This window comes from Lemur catta, chromosome 5 (genome assembly GCF_020740605.2).
Source record: "Lemur catta isolate mLemCat1 chromosome 5, mLemCat1.pri, whole genome shotgun sequence".
Lineage (NCBI taxonomy): Eukaryota > Metazoa > Chordata > Mammalia > Primates > Lemuridae > Lemur > Lemur catta.
In genome coordinates this window covers 16,391,779-16,415,855 of record NC_059132.1, presented here as the reverse complement: position 1 = coordinate 16,415,855, position 24,077 = coordinate 16,391,779, and the positions used below count along the sequence as shown (strand labels likewise).

At 48.7% G+C, this 24,077-nt stretch overlaps 1 protein-coding gene across 1 annotated transcript in view; it reads right to left on the bottom strand.

Moving 5' to 3' along the window:
• Positions 1-24,077, bottom strand: part of SLIT3 (slit guidance ligand 3) — a 574,724-nt gene that overhangs the window by 123,438 nt on the left and 427,209 nt on the right. Inside the window, exons 7-8 of the mRNA XM_045551207.1 lie at positions 11,017-11,088; positions 5,261-5,424 (exon numbers count right to left, since the gene is read on the bottom strand). Coding sequence (XP_045407163.1) covers positions 5,261-5,424; positions 11,017-11,088 — 236 coding nt within the window. The remainder of the gene's footprint in view (positions 1-5,260; positions 5,425-11,016; positions 11,089-24,077) is intronic.

Genomic DNA, 24,077 nt, shown 5'->3' with positions numbered 1-24,077 from the left:
AAACTAAGAATAATCACCATTCTCATAACAACGACTAGTAAACACAGCAACTAGCATGTACTAGTTATCTCATCTGATCCTCATAAAACCTATGATTTAGGTTCTATTATTCTTATTCCCATTAGAATAAGGTGAGGAAATTTAAGAATGGGGAGGTTAAGCAAAGTGCCTAAGATCCTAGAGCTAGTGAACAATGTTCTAACGTGTGGTCCAGTGCTCTTCTCTCTGCCTCCTCTGCCAAAAAGATACCCCAAATGCCTCTTTATTGCCATGAAGCTGAAAAGCATCAGAGCCTTGGAACCTCAGGACGTAGGAAGAACAGGTTCAGAGGCCAAAACATGGATTGTATAAGCTACATTAGAGATGACTGGATACTCTTGTGTTAGAGTGTGTTTCTGTCTTTCTGTTTTTATTATCAAGTGCAATGAGCTATCACTTCACCCCAGTCAGAATGGCTACTACCGAAAAGCCAAAAAATAACAAATGCTGGTGTGGATGTGGAGAAAGGAGAACTCCTATGTACTATGGGAATGTAAATTAGTACAGCCATCGTGGACAACTACACGGAGGTTCCTCATACAATTAGAAATAGAACTACTGTACGATCCAACAATTCCACAGCTGGGTATATATATAAAGGAAATGAAATCAGTATGCTGAAGAGGTGTCTACACTCTCATGTTTATCATAGCACTATTCACAATAGCCAAGATATGGAATCAACCTAAGTGCCTATCAACAGATGAATGAATAAAGAAAATGTGGTATGTATACACAATGGAATATTATTCAGCCATAAAAAAGAAGGAAATCCTGTCATTTGTGGCAACGTGGATGAACCTGGAGGACATTAGGTTAAGTGAAACAAGCCAGGCACAGAAAGACAAATACTGCATGATCTCACTCACATGTGGAATCTAAAAAAATTGACCTCATAGAACTGGAGAGTAAAATGGTGGTTCCCAGGGGCCGAGAAGGGTATTGGGGAGGGGGAAATAGAGAGATATTGATCAACAGGTACAAAGTTACAATTAGACAGGAGGAATAAGCTCTGCTGCTCAATTACATAGGAGCATAACTATGATGAACAATAATGTATTGTATATTTCAAAATAGCTAGAAGAGAGGATTCCGAATGTTCTCACCACAAAGAAATGATACATGTACGAGATAAAAGGGATGCTAAATACCCTAATTTGATTTTTACACAATGTACACATTTATCAAAACATCACACTGTATTCCAAAAATATGTTCAATTATTATATGTCAACTGAAAACAATATACAAAAATTTACAGAATCTTTTGAAAGTTTAAATGACAACAAAAAAAACCTCACCCGATGGCGTGCAAGTGCACAGAATCAAGTACTCCAATGGCCTTGTGAATATATGGAAATAAATTAATTCCAGTATTCAAATTAAGCATCCCTCCTGGCCTCTGGCCTTTCAAAAGCCAACAACAGACTGCAATGACAATGGGACTCAAGCAATTATGATGAGAATATAAATGAACGTGATTTAAATACCAGAGGCATGATAATTTTGGGAATGGCTAAATAAACCTAATAATCTCATTCCTGCAATGTCCAATTATGGCATTTTAATTAAAACCTCCTAAGGAGATGGGTGGCTAGTCATGGCTTACCTTAATTATCTTTATACTTAGTAACTAGTCCCAAATTTTAAAAAAAGAAGAAAAAAAAGGGAAAGTTTCTCATTTCCAAGAAGATAAGCATATTTCATTTTTAATAATAAATGAAGTGTTTATTGAGAGACTGTTAGGATCAAGCATTGTTCTAGGCCCTGGAGTGCCTGAAAAAGTGTAAGACGTGGCCCTTTATTAGCATAGGACAAGATTAATGTCTTTGTGAAAAGATCTCTTACATTCAAGGCCAAGGGCAGATAAGTGTGAAACAGATAGACTCACCAATGGGTTCAAAGACATTCGAAGGAAAGAGATAATGGATTCAGGAGGTCAAATATTTCACTAATAACCTTGAATTACAAATTGTGACCGGTAGAAACTCTCTCCGATTGAGATACCAGGAAATTAACACATGAAAGATAAATCCTAGAGTTTAAACCCCAAAATAACCCTTTAGATGAGGATGGGGAAAAAAACCCCAACGATCTTTTTCTCTGGTCTGTTATCATGAACTGTGATCAAGTTCTGCAGACCACCGACTCCTCTAGCCCTAGGGCCTAGCCTTCCTCTTCAAACAAGAAAACTTCACTGAAGTCCTTTTAGCTAGAGCTGATGGAAGCCAAGTAGTCAAGTCATATGAAAAAGATGTTAATAAAAATATAAAGATATATTCCCCAACCCTTGTGAAAAATTCCCAGTTGTCTACCCAGAGGAAGAAAATAAATGGCTTTCACTGGAAGGGGACAGGTGACAGAGGAGACGAATGTCACCAAAGTGAGCCACTAGCACATTTCTGGGTTAGCTGGCGCGATGAGGAACCCATATCCAGAGCTTCTGGGGTGCAGAGCCTGCACTCTAGACAGCTGGGTGTAATTCAAAGAGAGATATCAGGGACTTGGGCAGGCAGGGCCCTCACAGGCTGAGCGAGATAAAGCTCTCTCCTGTCTCTGCAGTCACGTGTTTGGTGAATTTTCCGATACCATTTAAGGGCCCAGAGAGCTTTTCTTACGCTGCCTGGACAGGGATGGCTGGTAATGAAGCTACACGAGGAATGGCTTAATTGGTGCCCACTGCCTCTCTGTCTCTTGGGCGGGTGACCTCTGTTTTTTTAAGAGACGTTCTTGCCTTCCATTCTTGACTGAACTTCTCCTCCTGTGAGTTATTAGGGCCACAGCTTGAATGAGGAGCATGTGTGGTTTTGCAGCTTCTAGCAGCCACAATCAAGTCCACGCAAAACAGCCTCCTTCAGACGTCTCGCCAGGCGCTGGCGTCAGGGCGGACCCGCCCCATCTGTAGCAGCACAAGGGGACTGGCCCGTCCGTGAATGGGTCCATCTCTTTAACCTCCCTCTGCAGGGCCTCAGAGACCAACCTTGGGCGTTCCGACTGCGGGCTTATGTACTGAGCCTTCCCCCACGCTGCACCCTCTGACACCTTTGCTCAGTCTCCCAAAGTGACTTCAGCAATTGTTTAAGAGGTAGCAGTGGTTTTGGAGGGTGTGCTCTTCCCACGTCCCACTAACGATGGTGATGGGTCATTTGTCACAGATGATCAATGCACCCAGGCCCCCAGAGCATTATAGCTAACCGTGGCCTTTTCAGAAAGTGACCCCTCACAGCATTCTTGTTAAACCACGGGAGCACTTGGAGAATCCCTTATGCATCAGGGTCCCAACATGTCACTGCCCTAAATTCATACCACAGAGGAGCGGCTGGAGGTTCACAGCATAATGATGTCTGGAGCCTTCAGACTAAATTCTCATGTCCTCAAAAGACACCTGGCTGCATACTCAGAAGCTACGAGGTCCATCACAAGCAATGGGCTGAATTGCTCTAAACAGAGGCAGAGATGAACACGCTTCTGTGCCACTGTTAATATGAACCTGTCTGCTAGAGTAGCCCTTTCAAAGGAAGGAGATTGGGGACCTTATCTTTTCCAGGACTTAGGAGGGGCAGCCTTTCTCCCTTGGCTTTGGATCCTGACTGCTGTTGGGTAGGCAACATGGTGCCGCTCCTTTGACAGGACAATGGTGTTCCTGGCCGCGCACCGCATTGAACTTGGCTCCCACCTATAATGATGTGTTTTAACATTCTCTCTAATTAGTTTTTCTCACTAGCTCTTGGATGACTCCTGCACTCTATAATTATTTCTTTCACTGGCACTTATGCCGATATTGCACCCTTTGCCTAATAATTACTGTAATTATAGTCACTATATTTGAATTGGGGGGCCTGTGTGATAAACAGTTTTATTATACGTGTTTGATGGGAAGTGATTTCTCAGTGGGTGTCTCCAGGAAGTTATGGAGGTACCGCATGAGACACGTTAAAATATTTTTTGATAATAAATAACATGATGAAGCAATACCACGACAGGAGGAAGAGAACAAGAGGAAGTTGAATTCGGGAAAAATTCCTGGGTATTGCAAATGCAGCCTCAGAGCAGAAGAGGCCCGGTCTGTGCTCCTGGCCGTACCGAAGCTGGCAGCACATGCTGGGCTTAATAAACCCTCAGTGGGACCCTACAATGCTAATCTCCCCCTTGTCCTGTTCCCTCCTGCACGCAGCTCCCAGGCTCAGCCTTCAGAGGCCACTGGGCCCCCATTCCAGGACGGGGTTCCTGGAAATTGAAACATCTCTTTGGAAAACTCAACTGATTTCCTTCTTTCTTTTCTTTTCTTTTCTTTTTTTTTTAGGAAGTCAAGGGCTTAGCTCTGCTTCTTTGCCACCAAAAAAGGGAAAAGTTGATGGAAATAGAAGATGTCAATGAAAAGTAAAAACAAACAAGCAAATAAAATTTAGGACCCTGTGTGAAAGCTACATCCCCTGGGGAGATTTTCCTGGGTCACGCAGCCACCGCCGATCCCTGGAGCTCCGAGCTGCCTTCAGTCATGTGTCTGCACCAGTCTGTCTTCTGTGCTACGTAGCAACCTGTGCTTCTATTTCACTTCAATCACCCACAAATCAAACTCTTACGTTAGCTCAGCACATTTTGTGGGCCCACTAAACTGCAACAATTAAGCTCCACTTATTTAGTTTTTACCAAGTGTTATGTATTATGCGCTAAGTGCTTTGTGTGCATTATTTGACTCAATCCTCCCACCGGTCCTCTGACTTATGTACTATTATTATGTCCATTTTGCGGACGTGAGGCAACTTGCCAAAGTCACGCACGAGTACGGGGCAGGGCTGGGATTTCCTGCCAAGCAGGCTGACGCCACAGCCTACGTCATCCGGTCTCCTGATTTCTACGGCAACACACACAGGATCGTGCTCAGAAAATGCTAGAAGATCTCCATTATGCCTGTTTCCGTATCGCGTGTGGCTGAACAAACATTAGGTCTCTTTGTGTCATTAGATTACGGGGCTCAGAAGGTGATTCATGAGTTCCTTTAGCATTTTCCTTTAACAGATAATGGGAGCTTCTGTCTTTAAACCTCTTGAGGCAGACCCGAGTTCTCTAAGTGACTACTGAGTACTGGGGACAACCTATGGGGTTTCCTTCCACAAAAAGCTCTGGGCTACGGGGTGTGTTCAAGACCAGGGGGAGGGTGGGGACAGCTCCGGGGTGGTGAGTCACAGCACAGCAGGGGAGAGCGGGTGGGGCACCTCACCTGGGCACACGTACTCCTTCTTCTGCACGTCCGCCACGTTGAAGCCCCGCAGGTGCACGGGAGCCATGCAGAGTGTGAACTGGCCAATTGTCCGCCGCTGTCGCAGCCAATCTGAAAGCCAGGCCAGGTGGCAGTCACAGTGCAGGTGGTTAGAGTGGAGGCGCCTGGGAAAGGGAGGGTCAGAGGGAAGACGCTGTCACAGATGAAGTGGTGAGGCTGCCGCCAGCCAGAGTAGGCCAAAGCTCGGTTGCCCCTTTCCCCAGCGTGACACCTGCCAGGAGCCCAGGGAAGCGCCTCCCTCTGCACTACTGAGAAACAGGGGCCTCAACCCTTCCCTTGCCAGGCCACACCCAAAGGGCGCTCCCAGGGTTCTGAGCAACTGCCCATTTCCTAATGGCAATTCCACCCTTTTCCTTTCCACTTAAGCCTCAGCACATAGGAAAGGGAGAGTGACACTACTACGGTGACAATCCTTATTCCGGTCAAACTTACAAAGGGGCCACTCATTTGCAAATTTCAGTACTTTAGCTAGCATGGGTTACGGCTGGCGTGAAACACGCCTGTCAATCTCAGCGCCCCAGTCTGGGGCGGCACTGTGGGTGAGACGTGCCGTTGCCTTCACCTGTTGGTCGTCCTCCTTCATTTCCTCCCTAAGTTTCCGTTAACGAACCCACTGTACGCTGGGCCTACAACCAACACCACTGTGCGCACCAGCGGGGCCGAGCAGGGCGCAGACGGAAGGCTGAGCCTTCTCTCTGCTCTCCTACTGAAATATGGTGTTGTCCCCTCCTGACCCTTGCAATCCACAGTGGCCCTCCTCTCCTCCCCAAGTTCAGGTGCATCTGGTGTGTTCTGGCTGATTCATGCAACTCTGAAAAGATTCTCTAACCAGTTCCAGGGCTCTCTGGCTTTCCTCTTCCAGTAGCTGTGATTCCAGATCAGTTTTCTGCCCTTTAGTGAATAAGAACCCCCCGGAGGGCTGTGCATGTCTCACTTCAGAGGGGAATCCCGTCTGGTTAATGACTTGAACTTTCCACTCCCTGGGAGGCAAACCGAGCATGTCCAGGGGCTTCTGAAGGTTTTCTTCAGGGTCTATCAGGGTTTACCATTTCCACACTCCCTACACCCCTAGGTCGTTAGCCGTGGTGGCGGGTGGGTTTCAGTCATACCACCTTATCATATGCTTGGGTTTCTGATGCAAATTTTAAATGCCCGATTCTAGACATGCTAATCAGCCAGCCGTACCTTGGGACTTTCAAGTACTCTGCATCAAGCCAGTTAACACTGAGTGTCAGCCCAGAGGAGCGGCTCTGGAGAGAGCTGAAGGGCTCTTGACCACGCTCCACTTAGCGTAAGGTCAACACTGCCAAGCGCCGGCCAAGTGCAAACTCACTCCTGCTGCTGCGGGCAGAGCCTTCCTGCGGCTGCGTGGGCACAAACCCACATGGGCCAGGCCGCTGGACACATTGGCTGCTTCAGGGGCCCCAGATCCTGTCCCATCAGACAGAGTAAAGGAGCCCATATCCCACATAAAACACAATTTGATGTAATTTTCTTTTTGTATCTTCTAGTGGGTTGCACACATTTTCATAGGCCCCTAGGCCCAAGGTACAGTGAGTTATGGGTCCCAAGTGACTCTCCCCATTGAATTTCTAAGCTCAGACCCCCTGAGCAGAAGCAAACACAGCCTCCTCTTGGCCTGGAATTTAGAAAAAAGTGGGATAGGTGGGAAGGGGTGGGGGGATCCAAATCCTCAGCTGGTGGGAAGGACCTCAGTTCTAGAAGGGAAAGTAAGACCTGTTTGTTCAACAAGCAAGACCACTCTCTGCCAGGAATAGGGAGGAGGCGTGGCAGCGCATGTTTGGCTGGTTACTATTTCCTAAAAGCAGGAAGGAAAGGAGGGGATCCCATGGCCAGGTGGCTTCCACCGGGTATATGTGCTGCCTAGGGACACGGCAACAGTGGGCGTGTCCGTGGGACACAGTGGAGCACGGGGCGGGCTGTAGTGGCGTACGCAGGCTGAGGTACAGCTCTTTTGTGTGCCACGAGAAGCAGAACTTTTTCATGAGAGTTTGGCTGTTGTTTGGAAGGTGGCTGCCCTCGTTGGCAGTGAGGCCTGGAAACTGGGGCAACAGGGATTCACCATGAGCCAAGGAGTGTAGGTGCACGAGGCGGGTCACTGATCAATGCAAACAAATCCCCGCCGGTTCCAATCAAGGGTAAGAGATCAATGGAACGACAAAAATGACGTTTAGGTAAGTCAGATCCTTACTGAGTTTCCAGGAAAATAAAAATGTCAGAGGTTTCCCTTTTGGAAGATTGTATCAGGTTGGTTCTTTCTTGGTACTGGCCGGCTGGCCCCAAGCTACCTCTCTTCTTAACCTTGTTACAGACGGTGCTTGTCCCTTTGTCCATCTTCATAGGAATTTTTCCCCTCCCAAGAGCACCGTGCAAAAGAGGGGACCCAAACTGACTTGGGGCCACATGAGCACTCTTGTCAAAAGCCCAAGGCAGTGGAGCCCAGGGCAGTGCCCAGGCTCTGTTTCCTCCTCTTGGAATTTTATGGATTCTCGCCTTCCACATGTCTGGGAGATCAAGCTGAGCAATACCATCCCAAATACTAATATTGAAAGAAAAGTAGTCACGGTGAGCATGAAATTATTAATAAAGCGAGAGCACTGCCAGGAGGAGTTCCAATCCTTTTGAGTGAGAAGGAACATTTTAATTACTTCCAGTATTTTTGGTGAGGTGTGATGGCAGTGACACAAGCGAGGGTGGCCCGTATGGGCTCCTGGGCTGTGCGGAAGCTGCCGTCTCCCCTCCCTCGTCCCACCAGGCACCTGCTGTTCTGCCTTTGCTCATGCTGAATGGTGTGGGCTCAGGCTATAAAGGAAAACTGCCCGAGTCTGACACTGGCTCTGTGCTTTCTGACTTTGGGCAGCACTTTAACTCTGGGCCTCAGTGTTCTCATCTGTAAAATGGGGATATTAGTGGTGCCTCCTTCCTAGGGTTGTTGTGAGCACTGAAATGATGGATGGAAGTGCTTAGCACAAGGCCTGGCACATGGTAGAACACTGAAGAAATGTTTGCTATTACCATGATTATTATAAGCTAGAAGAAACTAGCTCCAGATTTCGGTCTCTTACCAATCCATGGTCCTGCCTATACCAGGCCATGGTTTCTTAATTAGATACCAGAGACTCGAGGTGGCTGGGTGGTTCCTGCATGTTGCTCTGCGATCTTTTGCTGGTGGACACATCATATTCCATGTGGTTGAAACCACCTCTACAGAACATAAGGTGAATGAATACAAATGCCAATTTTTAAAAGGTGCCTTTTAGCCACAGACGCTAAATTAAATTTCCAGCAAATCCTTTTAGAGAGGGTCAGTGTTCATTCTCTATAAAATGTGGCTTTCTGAATTCAATATAAAAGCTTTCCTTTAGAAATCCCATTTATGACTTCCTTCCTCTCTCCTCTTCCCTCCTTCTCCACCACCACCAGCCGTCCCCCCCTCCCCAACACACACTTTAATTACAGTGAAGGGGGATTAGTCAGCTCAGGTCTCCAGGGAGTTCTGTACAGAGCCATCTCTGAAATTAAACTAAAGAGAAAATGGCAGCAGGCAGGGAGCAAGGCGAACAGACGAGATTGATTGATTGATCCGAACTCATCAGATGAATGTTCAGGACGGCAGAGAAGAATGACAACAGAAACAAGGAGAAAAAACCCTCACGCTCTCTCCCCCCTCCCCAGTGCACACCAAACAAAGCACCCAAGATCCAGGCCTAACCCTGTCCCCCAACTCCCATGGAACCAGCCCAGCTTCTGGCATTGCTGCTCCTGAACTGAAAACAGCAAAGGGGGGGGAGGACAAATCACAGAACAGCCCACAGGATCTGGGCTACGGATTTTGGCAGGGGAGGGTCATTTTTCTTCTATGCAACCCACTTGTTGGGGATCCTCTAGGCCCGGCACCCCCACTTTCTGCATCGTACCCAGAAGCCCCGGGCCACACTCTTTCCCCAGCTCATTTGTGCTTTGTTGGGACCTTTGAAGAAGTCTTTGAAGACCATACATACAGCATCTCCTTAAAATTCCATGACTGCACCATCTCATTTTAAGAGGGAGAAAAAAGAATAGATTTTTCTTGGCTGAATTACGCTATCATATGATGGATCCAAGGAAGAATTTGGGAAGCAAGGATGGAAGTTGGGCTCAGATTATTATTATTCTTTATAATAACTAGTATTGGTTGTGCACACACCATGTGCCAGGCACAGTACATGTCAGAGTGCACTTCAGTGTCACCACTTTGAGGTAAGCATTTGCTAACTCGCTTTCCTTGAAGCACAGAGCAGAGAGACTCGCCAAAGCCAGGGGCAGAGCTCACATTTAAACTCAGGTCTGCCTGACTCCAAACCCTGGATCCTTCCTGGGGTGTTCTGCATTGACTCCTTCAAAATTGCCTCTTTGGTCGCTTCCTCATAAATGCAGTGGTTCTCAGACTGTATGAGCTTTAGAATCTCCTGGAAAGCTTGTTAAAAACAGATTGCTCGTGTCCACTTCCAGAGATTCTGACTCCATAGATCTGGGGTGGGGCCTGAAATCTTGCTTTTCTAACAAGTTCCAGGTGATGCTGCTGGCCTAGGGACCCCACTTTGGGAACCACTGCTCTAAGGACTTTCAAATCTTAGGTATTCTGCGTTGTCGCTTAGGGAGCACAGACAGCTGGTCACTTGGAACTTTCAGTCCAGATTTCTGGATAAACAGTGTGATAATAATAACGGTATAGCAATCAATATTCTGCATTGTCTATCACATGCCAGGCAATTTATGTATCTAATTTTATCTGATCCTCACCACCACCCCTATTTATAGAGGATGGAACGGAGGACACAGAGCTAATAAATGACCCCACAGGAATTTTAGCCCTTTGCCTTGGCCCCAAAAGTACTTGCTGAACATCCTTGGACCTGGCTTTCCCCAACTGCTGTGACGCAAACGCCACTGAGGTTCCACCAGCACAAGCCAAGCATCAAGTTTAAGTGTCTTTGGAACGGCCACCAGAGCCCATGTGCAGAGAAACTGACAGAGAAGTTTCTGGTTGAGAATAGAGGGGAGTTCCCCAGGTCACAAGGGCACTAGAACTGCTCTTGGTGCTTGGTGTCATGGGGAGATTTGCTTCCTGAGTACACGCCCTGGAAGGCTTAAGCCCACCCAAGACATTCCTGGTAAAGAACCAAGCATCAGAATCACTGCATGCTAACATCAGAGTATCGTCCAGACAGCAGGTGGGCCGGGGCCAAGTGGGAGGGTGGGAAGGAGGGACGGATTGGTGCTCCCTGTCCTGCACCGTTCCCAGGGGGACACCATGTAACCACTGGCAACGAACTGCCAATGGTCCCTGGCATTAGCTAAGCAAATGGTGAATCATTAAGTCATAGTTCTATGTGTTCTCTGACAGAGCAAAACTAATAATCTCTCCCATCAAGATGGAAGATACAAACACACAATACAGGGAGAATCCCCACAGTCCCGGGGGAAGAGAAATGAGTCCATCCGATGCAGAACCACAGATGGCACCGTGACCCTTCCCTGCATCTGCCCTCACTTGCAGAAGGAGGAGGCGTTCGAATACAGGAGCTGTTGGCCAAGTCTGGGCACGGTAGGTTTCACAGGCAGCTTAGAGCACTGCACTTTGGGTGTGTAAGACGGGGAGAAGGCGGGGGAAGGAACAAGGACCTTTTACTCACAGAGTGCGGATCTTCGGCATGTGGTTGAAGCTGGTGACCAGGATGCGGCTGATGTTGTTGTTGTTGAGGGTGCTGTGGAGACAGGGAACACAGGGATGTGGTCAGCCGGGGAGCAGCACGGGGAGCATGGAGGAGGCACAGGACGCTTGTAGAAGGTAGGGGAAGGGTGTATGTGACTGCGAGGGACACCGCAAGTCAACAGCAGCAGGCCGGCCAGTGGGGCAGCTGAAGACAAGTGGGCGGGTCTCCAGATGACAAGAGCATCCACTGACTCCTTTATGCAGTGGGGCTCTCCTCCCCTCTGCTGCCCTCTCGGGACTTGCTTACCCACCTCGAGTAATAGTATCGCTTCCCGAAATCCTACTATGTGCGGATTGCTTCATTATAATATCTCTACACCTCTGCTGCCAGTTACGTATTGCTGTCCTCAGTTTAAAGAGAAGGAAACAGATGCAGTGATTTTGCTTAGTAACACGCAGGTCTACAAAGGTGTTGTCCCTGCATGATGCGTGAGAAGGCTGAGCTACGGAGAGGTAAAGTAACTTTCCCAAGGACCTCAGCGGCTACACTCTGGAGATGGGACTTGAGCCCAGCATTCTCTCGCCACAATCTCCGTGCCCTGTCCATCACATATATTGCCTCACGCACGATGCTACTTGGACAGGTTATTCTGTGTTGTCTTGGCATCTTCTGACTCTTCAAGCACATCTTATCTCAAGCCAGTCTGTGAGGACAGGGACTACGTCTCCTCTCTCCCGTGCATCTCCATGACCACGGCGGAACTCCTACAGTGCAATGTGGGCACTGACGGGTACTTTTGTACAGCGGACAGCAAGGAGAAAGGTGTGAGCTCCATAAATGAGCCAGAATGCAATAAGGATGCTGAAGAATGAAATCAGGCTATAGGCAAGTACAGCCCGGGCTGACCCTTCTGCAGGGACCTGTCATGGAAGCCCAGGGGAGGCATGGCAGCCAAGGGAGTGTCTGCAGAGCTGGAAACGCTATGTAGCCAGGAGGGCCTTTCGGGTCAGTTGGTTCAGTGATGACCCAGATGGAGAGACAACACCACGTGGGAAAGTTGGGTCTAGGGCTCAGCTCTCTGACCCCACCCCTGCCTCACTGGGCAGGAGTTGGATACAGCCCTCGGTACAGTCCTTCCTGTCCCTTTCCTCTGCTCCTCCCAGGGCCACATCGGGCATCCCCCTCTCAACAACCCAATTCCTCTTGTCCTCTCCTGGGTCTCCAATGGCCCAGGAAGGAGCCTTTCTTTGGAAGCCTTCGTCAGTTAAGCAGACTTCTCTGCCCTTGGCCCTTGGTAAACACATTATCTTCCCCTTCACGTGTCCGCTGCAGCATAAGCTCTGCAAAGGGAGGCATGTTTCCTATCTTGCGTATCACTATAGCCCCACGACCCGGTCCACACATGGTTCAAATCAAGTCTTACTGTTCCCTAGTTGTGTGTGTGGCCTTGGGCAAGTTATCAGCATCTCTCATCCACAGGTTCTTCCTCTGTGGAAGAAAGCAGGTAACGGCACCTCCCTCGGAGGCTGGTAAAAGGTTTGGATGTAGCACGTGCTCAATAAATGGAGGCTGCATTTTAGTGACCTCGGTGGAGGGGATCTAACGCTGTCCTGGTCTTTTCTATTCCCCCCGACTCCAACCCCCATGGAAACAGAAACAGAGCTTCACCAAGCACACGGTGGTCCCCATGCTCACCCCACCCAAGGGACCCTGCACAGATTCCTTCTGCAGGCCCCAGTCCACAGTGGGACTCCAGTGACCACGTTTCCCTCACCCCAGACTATTCCTCAACCTCCCCACACCCACACCAGGCCGATCATCATCTGTTTGGCCCATAAGGCCAGGAGGAAGCCTGCTTACGCAACGGCACAGGACCTAATTCATTTTTCTCCCTCCGTCCCGTATTTATTGTGCACCTACCACACGTGCGGCACCATGTCAGGCATATAGTGCGGTAAAGAGGAATGAACAGCTCAAATTTACATTGACTGTGTCTGCTTGCTTTGTAGCTTTACTAATGCACCAAGGTAGGTATTTGGCATTTTATGAAGTTGAACCTACTCAGCTGTTTTGTTTCATGTGGCTTTTCTGTGTATGTGTGTGTGTGGGGGGGGAGCATCCATCCTGTCTCTGTCCATCCAGAAAGCTTTCAGAAAACCTCATCAGACAACACGAAGGACTTGTCACTCCCATCAGAACAGGCTCTGCAGCTCGTCAGAGAGCTTCCTGGGGGTGAGGTCTATGCCCCCCACCTTCTGCACTGGACAGAAATGCTTCCAGGCAGAAGTGATGCTTTCATTTCCCCTTCTATCCATCTCAGAGTTCTGGGCTCCAGACTCAGGGGGTACCAAGGTACGGTTGAGGACTGGTCATCAGACAAAAAAATCTGAGCATCCACCTTATCTTGCAAAGGCAATGAGCAAGAAGCCTTTGCAGAGAAGGGGCTTCTTTTGGACCATGCCCAGCCCCTCAACTCCAGGTGGGCTTCACAGCCCAGCTCTAATTTAGCTGACTGCACGGTACAGTTATACGCGGGGCTTCAACCGTAACTGCATCCGGCAGCAGTCCGGCAGCAATGACTTATTAATGTATTACTACACTGATATTTAAATGTGAGTCGTAATGAGAGCTATAAAACATTTACGATAATAGCAATTATTCCAGAACCCAAATGACTAAACACAGTATCCAGACTCTCATGATTTGCTGCTTGGGGCTGGCCTGCCCAGGGCCGTCAGCGGGTTGTTGACCTCTCGGACGCTGATCTCTACGGCAGCTATGGGTTTTGTTTCCCTAATAGACACAGATTGATTTGATTTCTAGTCTTGGCAGCTTTTGCCCACGCACACAGCACTGTGCTCACTCTGGTTCTCGTGCCCCCGCCCAGGTAGCTGGCTTTCGATGGAGAAATCGTTGCTCTAACCCCGAGGCAGCAGCGTTGCGAGCGTGGGCCCTGCAGGCACCGACCTGGTTTAGATTCCGGCTCCGCCACTTACAGCCTCTGCAATGATGGGTAAGTTTCTTAATCTCATTAAGTTTCCTCTTTTGTAACGTGGGGATAATAACAGCACTGCTCACGTAGAGCTTTAGTGGTGATTAAATGAGATGTTACTAATAATCGCCAGCATTAACTGAGAGCTGACTGCACGCCAGACAGGCCCTGGGCTAAGGCACTATGTTGTGCCATCTCATTTAATTCCTCCAATTACCCCACGAGGCAGGGACCTTTGTTATCATCTCCGTCTCGTGAATGAAGCAACTGGTGGCGCCAAGGTTTGAATCCAAGCGAGCCTGACTCCAGGTACGAGGCCTGTGTTCCTTTCCTACGGCTGCTGTAACAGATGACCACGGATTTAGTGGCTTAAAGCAACACACGTTTATTCTCTGATGACTTGGAGGTCAGAATTCTATAACGGGTTCACAGGGCTACGTATCTTTCAGGGGCTCCAGGGGGAGGATTCGTTTCCTTGCCTTTTGTGGCTTTCATGTCCCTTGGCTCATGGGCCCCTCCTCGCATCACTCGTCTCTTGCTTCTGTTGTCAAATCTCCTGCTACTCACTGCGACCTGCCTCCCTCCTAAGATGAGCCTTGCGATTACATTTAGAGCTTACCTGAACAGTCCAGGACAAGCTGCCCCACCTCAGGACCCTTAACTTAGTCACATCTGCAAAGTTCCTGTTGCCATACAAGGTAGCATTCACAGGTGTCTGGGATGAGAGTGTGACACCTCCAGGGGGCTGTTATCCAGCCAGTGGTCCTTAGCTACTGCTCTCATAGCTTGTGTGTGTTTAGTCCTTTACGGCTGACAACCCAGTTTCATATCTCATTGGATACTTGTAGCACCCTGAGGTTGGAATTATTACCCCCATTTTAGAGACGAGCAATTTGAGGCTAAGAAAAGTAGCCCGAGGGAGGGAACTACATGAGCTCCTAGTGGATTTAGGACTCATTGTTCTTTCTTTACCACTCCCTGCCCCCAATGCCCACTGCCTCCGACTTTTGGGTCTAGTTTGTCATCTCCAACCCAGCACCCAAAGGTAGAAACGTCTGCATAAGCCTCCTGGTGCCTCTTGTGCTATGCACCTCCTTGAAGATGAACCAACAGAAAAACACAAGGCTGGGTCTGACAACAGCACCCTCCTGCTGCCCAAGTCGGATTGCTGGCCCGTGCTAAGCTATGGTGACCTTGCCAGCCTCATCTTACCTCCATCTCCTGGGGGGCTGTTGTCCCACAGTGTAGCTTCCACCTCACTGCTCTGCTCCTTTGGAGATACTTCCAGAAAATGTGCTTTTTCCCCCCAAATCACCCAGGTAGTGGTTAGAGGTTTTTCCCTAAGTAAATACTCGTAATTCAGCACTTTCCATCAAGTTTCAAGCTCAAGTTCAGGGTCAAGTTAATTCTATACATTTCAGAACTGCCCTGGCCTCCCCCTTTTCATACCAGCACAAGCTACTGAATGGGGATTTCAGTATCAACTAGAAATAAAGCCCCTCCCTTCCCATGCGATTTAACAGACGGTCTACCTACCTCCCATTTCTCTCCTGGCAAGTCCTTGTCCCACTATAAATACTGTGTTTATATTGAGTCTCACTTTGACCTGTGTAGGGTCCAGCTGTTCTCCAGCTGTGCCATTATTGGAGCATACATGCCTCGTGAAAAGGAATCATTTTCCATATTAAAATGATCCATTGGGACAATGCTACTCCTACCTGTGGACCCCATTCTCTCTCAAGTGTGAGCACTAGAAAAGGGGTATTTATTTTTTTTTCCAGGCCAGCAGGGATGAGTGAAATTACTATTGTTTCTATAGTGCCCAAATAGAACCTTGGTACCCTGAAAGAGTTTGCGCTTCGTCTTTCTCAGCTAAATACCAGGGTCAGGAGGCAAGACAAGGGCTCCCCAGTGATGACTAATGCACGAGGATTCACATAATGGTCAGCGTCAGGGGTTGGCAGACAACTGCCCACAGGCCACATCCCAGCTAATGCAGCCTGTTCTTGTAAAAAAGGTTTTACCCACTCATTTCTGTATTGTCCATGGCTGCTTTCGAATTACAATGGCTGAGTAGTTGCAGCAGAGAGCATATGGCCTGCAAAGCTTAAAATATTTACTATCTGGCTTTTTATAGAAAAAGAAACCCTTTGTTGGCCCTTGGCTGCTCTGGAACTGGACCATCTTGGTGTTGCCGTTGCCAGTGATTAAGTGTAACATACTGGGCAAGTCACATAACTGCTTAGTAAGAAGAGGGGTCAGGTCAGAGGCTTTCAAAACTTAAAAACAAAAACACTTTCAGGAAGCCCCCCCCGCCCCCAGTGGCAGTTAAGAGAGCTGGGATTCAAAAGCAGGCAGTCTAACTCCCACCTAGAAGACTGGTCCCAATGTATTTGGAACCTGCAAAGCCGTGATGGAATCAGAGCCTGGAGAAGGCCCTGTTCAAGAGACAGGGCAGGTGAATCCACCTTCGGTTGTGTGTGGAAGGAACTTAGTTCTCAAAGTGTTGTCCCCAGAGCAGTAGTGGCAGCACCTGGGAACTTGTTAGAGGTGCCTATTCTCAGGCCCCACCCAGACCTACTGAGCCAGAAACCCTGGGCTGGGCCCCATTCTGGTGTGTTTAATGAGCCCTCCAGAGGAGTCTCATGCAAGCTCATGTTTGAGAACCACTGAACTAGGGAAAAAGCTGAAAACAGAGCCTTTAACTAAGTGTAGAGGATCATATATAAAATGCTGGCCAGGCGCGGTGGCTCACGCCTGTAATCCTAGCACTCTGGGAGGCCGAGGCGGGTGGATCGCTCGAGGTCAGGAGTTCGAGACCAGCCTGAGTGAGACCCCGTCTCTACTAAAAATAGAAAGAAATTATCTGGCCAACTAAAAATATATATAGCAAAAAAAAATTAGCCGGGCATGGTGGCGCATGCCTGTAGTCCCAGCTACTCGGGAGGCTGAGGCAGTAGGATCGCTGAACCCCAGGAGTTTGAGGTTGCTGTGAGCTAGGCTGACGCCACGGCACTCACTCTAGCCCGGGCAACAAAGTGAGACTCTGTCTCAAAAAAAAAAAAAAAAAAAAAATGCTGTCTTGCTACAACTGGGATTGAAGGCCTCTTTGGTGGAGGGCATGGTGTTCTCCCGCTAACGGAGAGGCCTAAGCTCTGAAATGGTAGCCAGTCCTCAACAGTGGTGGCTGTAACCACCCCGGAGGGCTCCAACTTGGCTTCTGCCCACAGGTCTCCGCGGTTCCCTGCAGAGTGTGAACATGTGGCTCCCCTTGCGTCACTCCGGATAGCCATCTTTGATCCAGAGGAACGATGTCCAGCTGCAGCCAGGCCACCCTGGCAACCTTAATAAGGCTGACATTTCCCTCTGTCTCCTCCGATTAGGCCATCGCTTTATCACTCTGTGCTTTCCTGGCTCTGGGTGTAATCTGCGTGTTGTGTGTCCATAACACCATGTAATTGGCTCTAATGCAACAATATTATCTGTGAGCATGTATCACGTAATTGCAAAATCAGGCATCTGCAGTAAGTGCCATTGCAGCCTCCCAGCATGTCAACCTTCCTGGGGTACTCTTGGAAGCCCTCCTCTTACCCTCAACACAGAAGGGGACCCAGACTCCTTGGGTCAGACGGACCCTCTTGGTAGACTGGCCCATTCATGCCTGTCTCAAAGCAGGTTGGCTTCTGCCCAAGTCTAGGTAAGCAAGGTGGTTCTCTTCTTAATGGTGCTCAAGAAGGAGACTCCTGTAGAGTCATCAGACACTATGGCAACAGGATGTCTATTTTAAGTGGACCCAGAGATGCCCTGACTTGTACCTACAAATGTGGGTATCCAATGGCTAGAGCGCCAAGACTGGAAGAAAGAGCAATCTCCAACAGCACCTATATCGAATTCACACAGGTGGACACAGCCAAAGTAGGCAGACCCCTTTCCTGAAGAGCAGCTGAGTGTAAATACTGTGGGGCTGGACCCTGCGAGAAATATCTACACAGCTGGCAGGGGGATGATGGGCACAAGGGGTTCTGGCAGCGTGTGGATGAAGGGCAGGGGTGGGGAGCTCACAGCTTAGGCAGGCAGGGCAGTGAGGAATGAAACATTGCAGATCCTTGGGGCTCTCCTTCAGGTGCCTGTTCTCCTCTCTGGCTCACACATCAAAGCAACACTGGTTCTTCTTGGTCTTGCTAGGTGACTGCCGACTGGCAGTCATCATGGCACCGGGAGTCTGGGCCTACTGTGGATGACCAGGCCCTAAAACCCTCTCCAAGGTCCTAGGAATGTGAACATTATTGGCTGGCCCAGCTCTATCAGAATATGCGTAGATGGCTTCTCTTTGTGGACTTGGCCCTGGGAGAACCCACACTGAATTGCCCAGTAGGCCCATGCAGGTTGAGAGAAGCATCCCTAAGCCTCTCCCCCAGCTCAGGGCCTCAGGCTGTCCTCAGACCTCCTCCTCAGTACCCTGTCACTTTTAGATGAAGCTCCGTTCATTGGTTCCCTCCTATCATGGCTGAACTTGCCTTTCTCTCCCAGCTGTGTGCTGCTCTGATTTGCCTGGGGGCTCTAGGAAACTCCAGAAATCAGGAAGGAGGAGGATGCAATAATCCCTCCTTTGAGAAAACCTAAATGGAATGTTACAGGTTCTCCCGTGAACTCTCTACTCCCCTCTAATGAGCTAGACTGGTAAAGGATATTGCTTTGAAGTGGGCTTGCCAAGATCTGCCAATAAAGATGTCCACAACATCCATAACAATAGCAGGAATAATGCTGATACTATCTGTTAAGTGTTTGCTATGAGCCAGCACCAGGCTGAGCACTTTTCATACATTATCTCATTTAATTCTCCCAACAATCCTGAGATGCTACTGTTATTTCCATTTGGAAGCCCAGAAAGCTCTATGAACTCTGCCCAGACCACACAGGTTATAGAGCTGTGGGGCCAATATTCAAGGCCGGGAGGTGTGATACCAGGACCTGTATCTTTAACCATTACACAAAACTGCCTCTTGCACGATTATCTTCAGGCATCTGTTGACTGCCCAATTTCCATGTCTTCCCAAGGTGGAGGCGAATCCCGTCAGTTTGTGGTGGACTCACCCTTTACCAGCCTTTGAAGTGGCAGGGACCATGGCGTTTGCCTCGCTACGGGGGCTCTGCAAGGCAGCAGTGCACACAACCCTCCCTCCCTGCTGCTCCGACACAGAGAGCGAGGGCAGCTAGGTCTCAAAGCCTTCTGAGGTCAAGGTTTGGCTAACACGTCTAAGTGCTGCCAAAAGCACAGTGGCCCTTATGTTGGATGGGCTGATTCGAGTTTTTAAGAATCCCCGAAGAACCGAGAGTACAGCTCTGCTCACTACACAGAGCTTATCTTTTGCCCGTTTAGAGAGGCAATGGGGTCTCTGAGGGCACAGCAGGCAGGAGGAACAAGAGAGGGGTAGGAAGGAGGGAGAGGGGAGAAGGCGGGAAGCCGCCTCTTTCAGCCTCTTTCACATCGCTTGCTCTCCTGGACTTCCCTGGGTGCTGCATATTACTGAGTTCCTTGATCTCCCTGCGGACCGTTTAAATTAAAGCTCATAACCATTGTGTGGGCATATAATGAAAACAACTGATGCTGCACTGATTAGTCCATTACTCTCAACTGTTAGAAAACATAATGATCTCACAAGGGGCCTTACTCACTGACGTATAGCAGTTGAGCTCTCATTTGACACCTCAAGTTAGCAGCCAAAGCAATAACAGCTGGGGTTTTTGTCTCAATATTTGTACCCGACTCTAAAGTGATTTGGCACCGGGTGAGCGTTATTTTTAAACACACAGCTCTCCCCGCCAAGTAACATTTTAAATGGTCTCCAGGTGTCACGTAAAACCTACAGAAATAAATAAAAACAATCAGCTGCCAATTTGGGCCTTTGATGATACGGACTCCTTTAACAAAAGGGCTCGTCTTTGGTTCGTCTTTCATTATATATTCATACGATGACAGGCAGAAATTCATCTCCATCCACTCAGCAGAGCCTCGGTGTTAAAAGGAAAAAAAATAATGCCTCCAAAAAATGTCAAAGAGTAGAAGATCAAAAGAGAAAGATGAACCCTCAAATCTTGCCACTGCTCAGAGGCACGATGGCGTATTCATGCTGCCCCAGTGTTTTGGGTCCCTTGAGTCTGAAGAACTCCTTACTCATTGACTGATCACAGATACTGCCCAGTGGTGATTCAGAATGGTTCACCTGCCTTCCATTGATGGAGTTAATTATAAACCGTACCTTAAATGAACACATGAACGAGATGGCCTTGGTCTCCCAATTCTATTTCATCGTCTAAACCTGGGCCCTGGACAATCTTGTCCACTATATTATTTAGAAACCAGGCAGTTGCCCCCATGCCAAGATGTCCACAGGGACCAAGGATGAAAGGGTGACCTCCCACTTACATAGCTGGACAGGTGAGTTTGCAGGTGAGAAGGGGAGAAACAGACAATTACCACCTCAGCTGCATTTGGTGCCTAGCCCAGTAAGAGAGAAAGAAAGGGGAGAGTTTTAAATGCACACCATGTGCATACTACTCGAGGACAGAGAGCAAGGCTGTTTTGCGTCCTGCTCAATAGCCAGGGTCTAGCCTAGTGTTTGGCACACAGGAAGACTCAATATTTACTGAATGGGTTGGTGACTTTCAAAATAGGAAGGGTCATGTTTTTGGCATCCTAGATACAAATAAGTTTCCACTCTGAACAGCCTTCTGGGCTAATCCAGGGGTACAAACTCAACTGTCTATGGCAGTGAGACTTGGCACATAAGCAAGTAGCCTGCATGGGGACTGAAGTGAACCCAGCCTTACTGAGTGGGCTGTCACTTCTTGTTTTGACGGCTTGTGCGAGGCAGGAATGTGGGTGCAGTGTCTGCAGTTTTTTCTTTTTAAAGAGAAAGCCAGACATGTAGAATTTTCATATGAAGTCTCCCGGTTTTTTAATATTGGCAACGAAATCACCCTGAGGAACAAAACCCACAAATGAAACACCTGGGGGCTGGATTTGGCTGGCAGGTGCGAGTTTTTGCTCTCTGAACCAAACGAATTCACTCAACAGTTTGAATCAGAAAAATGTATATTAAGAAAATCAAATATTTTAATGGAATTATGGTGAGATGTGGTTACAACCTTCCTTCTCTACTGCGTCTCCTGCAGGGCAGCCGCCAGCCGAGACACACGACAGGAACCTACTGTGCAAATGAACTGTCTTTGAGGGACTGAAAATGATTCAACGTTCTTTTCCCCCACCACTGTTACTTGGGGACAAAGAGCCCTGAAGAAGTTGTCTGTTTGTAAGGGAAAGCTGTGTTCCACCAGGCAGGAATGCTCTTGCCTGGTTTTGCATGCTACTCATCAGTTCTGAGGCTAAATACGTAAGTCCCTTCTTGCGTACAGTTCAGAACTCAGCTGCTTTGGAGCTGTTAGCAGAAAAACCTGCGCAGGGTGCACGAGGTTCTGTTCCTGGGCTGTGATGCCAGAGAGGTCCTGCTTTTACCCTCTGATGTTGGCAGAGAAGGGATTCTCTCAGGGAGCTGGGAGCCATTTATACCTTGGGCTATTTGGGCCGGCACTAAAGGGCAGGGAACTCCAGTGCTTATTCTCTGGGACTCTGGTCACCACTGGTAGCCAGGGATCAATGATATGGAATCTGATCTCTCTGCAGATTGCCCTCTGCACAGCAACCTGGGGGGGTGGGCACTGGGCAGGGCACCCCCTAAGCAGTGGCCAAAAGCCTGGAGGGTGTCGCTCCCATGAGGAATGCAAAATGCTCCCTCTGGCAAAATGCTGGAGATTAAGGGACGGTGACATGAACAGGACATAAAGGGCGGCTTCACTAATTTTGCCTTCCTGTCTGCTATATGGGGGAGAGCAGACAGCAATAACGAGCACTGGGTAAAGAGCCAAAGGACCTGTTTTCTGGCCTGGTTCCTCCATGAATTTTTCCTGTGTCTGTGGACAAGTCAGTTAACCTTTCTGGGGGAGTTTCTTTCTTTTAAAATGAAGTGGTAGAACCAGTTGACCTCCAGGGTCTTTCCAGCCTACAATTTCACTTCCAATTCCAATTGGGTTGGTACTGGCTCTAAATTGGCATTTCTGGATTGGGACTAGTTTTCCAGACGGCAATAGAAGTGGTCATGGATGCCCAGCTCTGCACAAAGGCAGGACATCTGGCCAAACTCTGAAAGTAGCAACCACCCCTACTGTGCGGCATGTGAAAACAGTTATGCAGGGTCGGCTCTTTTTCCTTCTGACTTTCTGCAGATATCTGGCTCAGCTTCTGTGGGGTTAATGGGCTTGCTTCCCTAACCGGCTGCTACGTCTCTACGGGAGCGGTTTTCCTACCCAGTTGACTTTGTGGAAGTCATTTGCAAGGCTGAGAGAAGTGAGTAATGGGGATCAGGAAATTAATTCATGCAGAGAGGGTTCTGCTTTGGTGGGTGACAATTTTAATGATCACAACTCCTGGGCTTCCATGGAAATGAGTCTTTTGTGGGTGCAAGACCCAGATGTTTAAATTAAGACAGAGAAAGGAAAGAGTGGCAGGTGAGGGGAGTGGCAGATATTTCAAAGATTTACTTTTAGAAAATACACTGTTCAAACATGCTGCTACTTAAGGACGTGAAATGGCCCGAGAGGTCTGGAGCAGGGTGGGGAAGCAGGCCTGGTGGCAGCTATGGCGATTTGCAGAGGGCATGCCCTGTCCAAATGGGCACCCAGCAACACTCAGCTTTAGACTCGACCTGTCCCATACGGTAGCCATGAGCTAAATGCAGTGATTTTAAATCGGAATTCATTAAACTTTTAAAAATTCAGTTTCTCAGCTGCACTAGCCACATGCCAAATGCTCAAGATCACGTGTGGCTAGTGGCTCCCACACTGGGCAGCACAGAGATGCAACATTTCCTCCACCATAGAAAGTTCTGGCGCACAGCACTGCTCGGCCCAGGATGATTGCAGCCACATGTGGGCCCCGGGTGGCACAGCTCCTAGAGATAGTCATTGGAAGTTGAATTTACACACTGTTACATAAAATTACCTGAGTTTTATATGTTGGCCATGAGTTCTATTTTTTTTAAAACACTGGAAAGACCAAAACAATTTTTAAAAAAAATCAAACCCTACACCTGCTGGTTTCATTCAACCCATGGGCCAACCCTCGAGGTCCCCTGAATTCGTTATAAGTCAAAAGAAAAAGGACTTGCTAGAGCTTTTCTATGATGAGTCTGAGGAATCCAAACATGACCTTGGAGAAACGGAATCACTGTTCCCTTCATCCCTCGTCCTCACCAGCCCCGACTCCTGAGTGCCCTCAAAGACAGGAAACGGAAGCTCAGGGAGAAGGAGAATCTTGCTCCACTTCTCGCCAGCTCTGCGCCTCATCACCTTCTCCGTGCCACTGTCCTTTCATAAAGCCACCTGGCAGGAGGGGCTGATGTCCTGCTTGAGCGCCTAGGATCTCGGCTTTCAGGACTCCGTGCTACATAGTGGACTCTCGGCCACTCCAACCTTGGGCATCAGGGTGGGAATGGCAGCAGCGGTTGGCAGGCAGCTTTGGCTGTTCAGGGGGACAAGGTTCCCTGGCTTGGACATCGCGAGCACCATGAGATAAGTACTAATTAAGAGGCAAGATATTCACTATATATGCTCAGAGGCTGGTCACCGCGGCCACCGCTGGCAGTGAGGGGATGGAGAGAGGGCAGAGGCTGACCCTCGGTGCGTGGGCAACTTTGCAAATCAGCACAGCAGCTCTGTCTTGGGAGCAAACTGACCACCGTACACATCTGGCAGCTCTGTGGCATTGCCCCACTGGCCTCCACATCTTGCCTGAGAGAAAACCCTCTGGAATCTTTCTTCAAAGATGCAGAGCTGTTTTTCCATTGAGCTTTGGGTGGGACAAAGCAGACCAAAAGGCTGTACCCAAACCAAGTTTGTCAAGCCCAAACTGCAGCCCAAAGACCTGGCGGCTGGGGTCTGCAGTCCTTGGGGACAGCAAGACCTCCATGACCTGACTCCTCTTAAGTGCCCC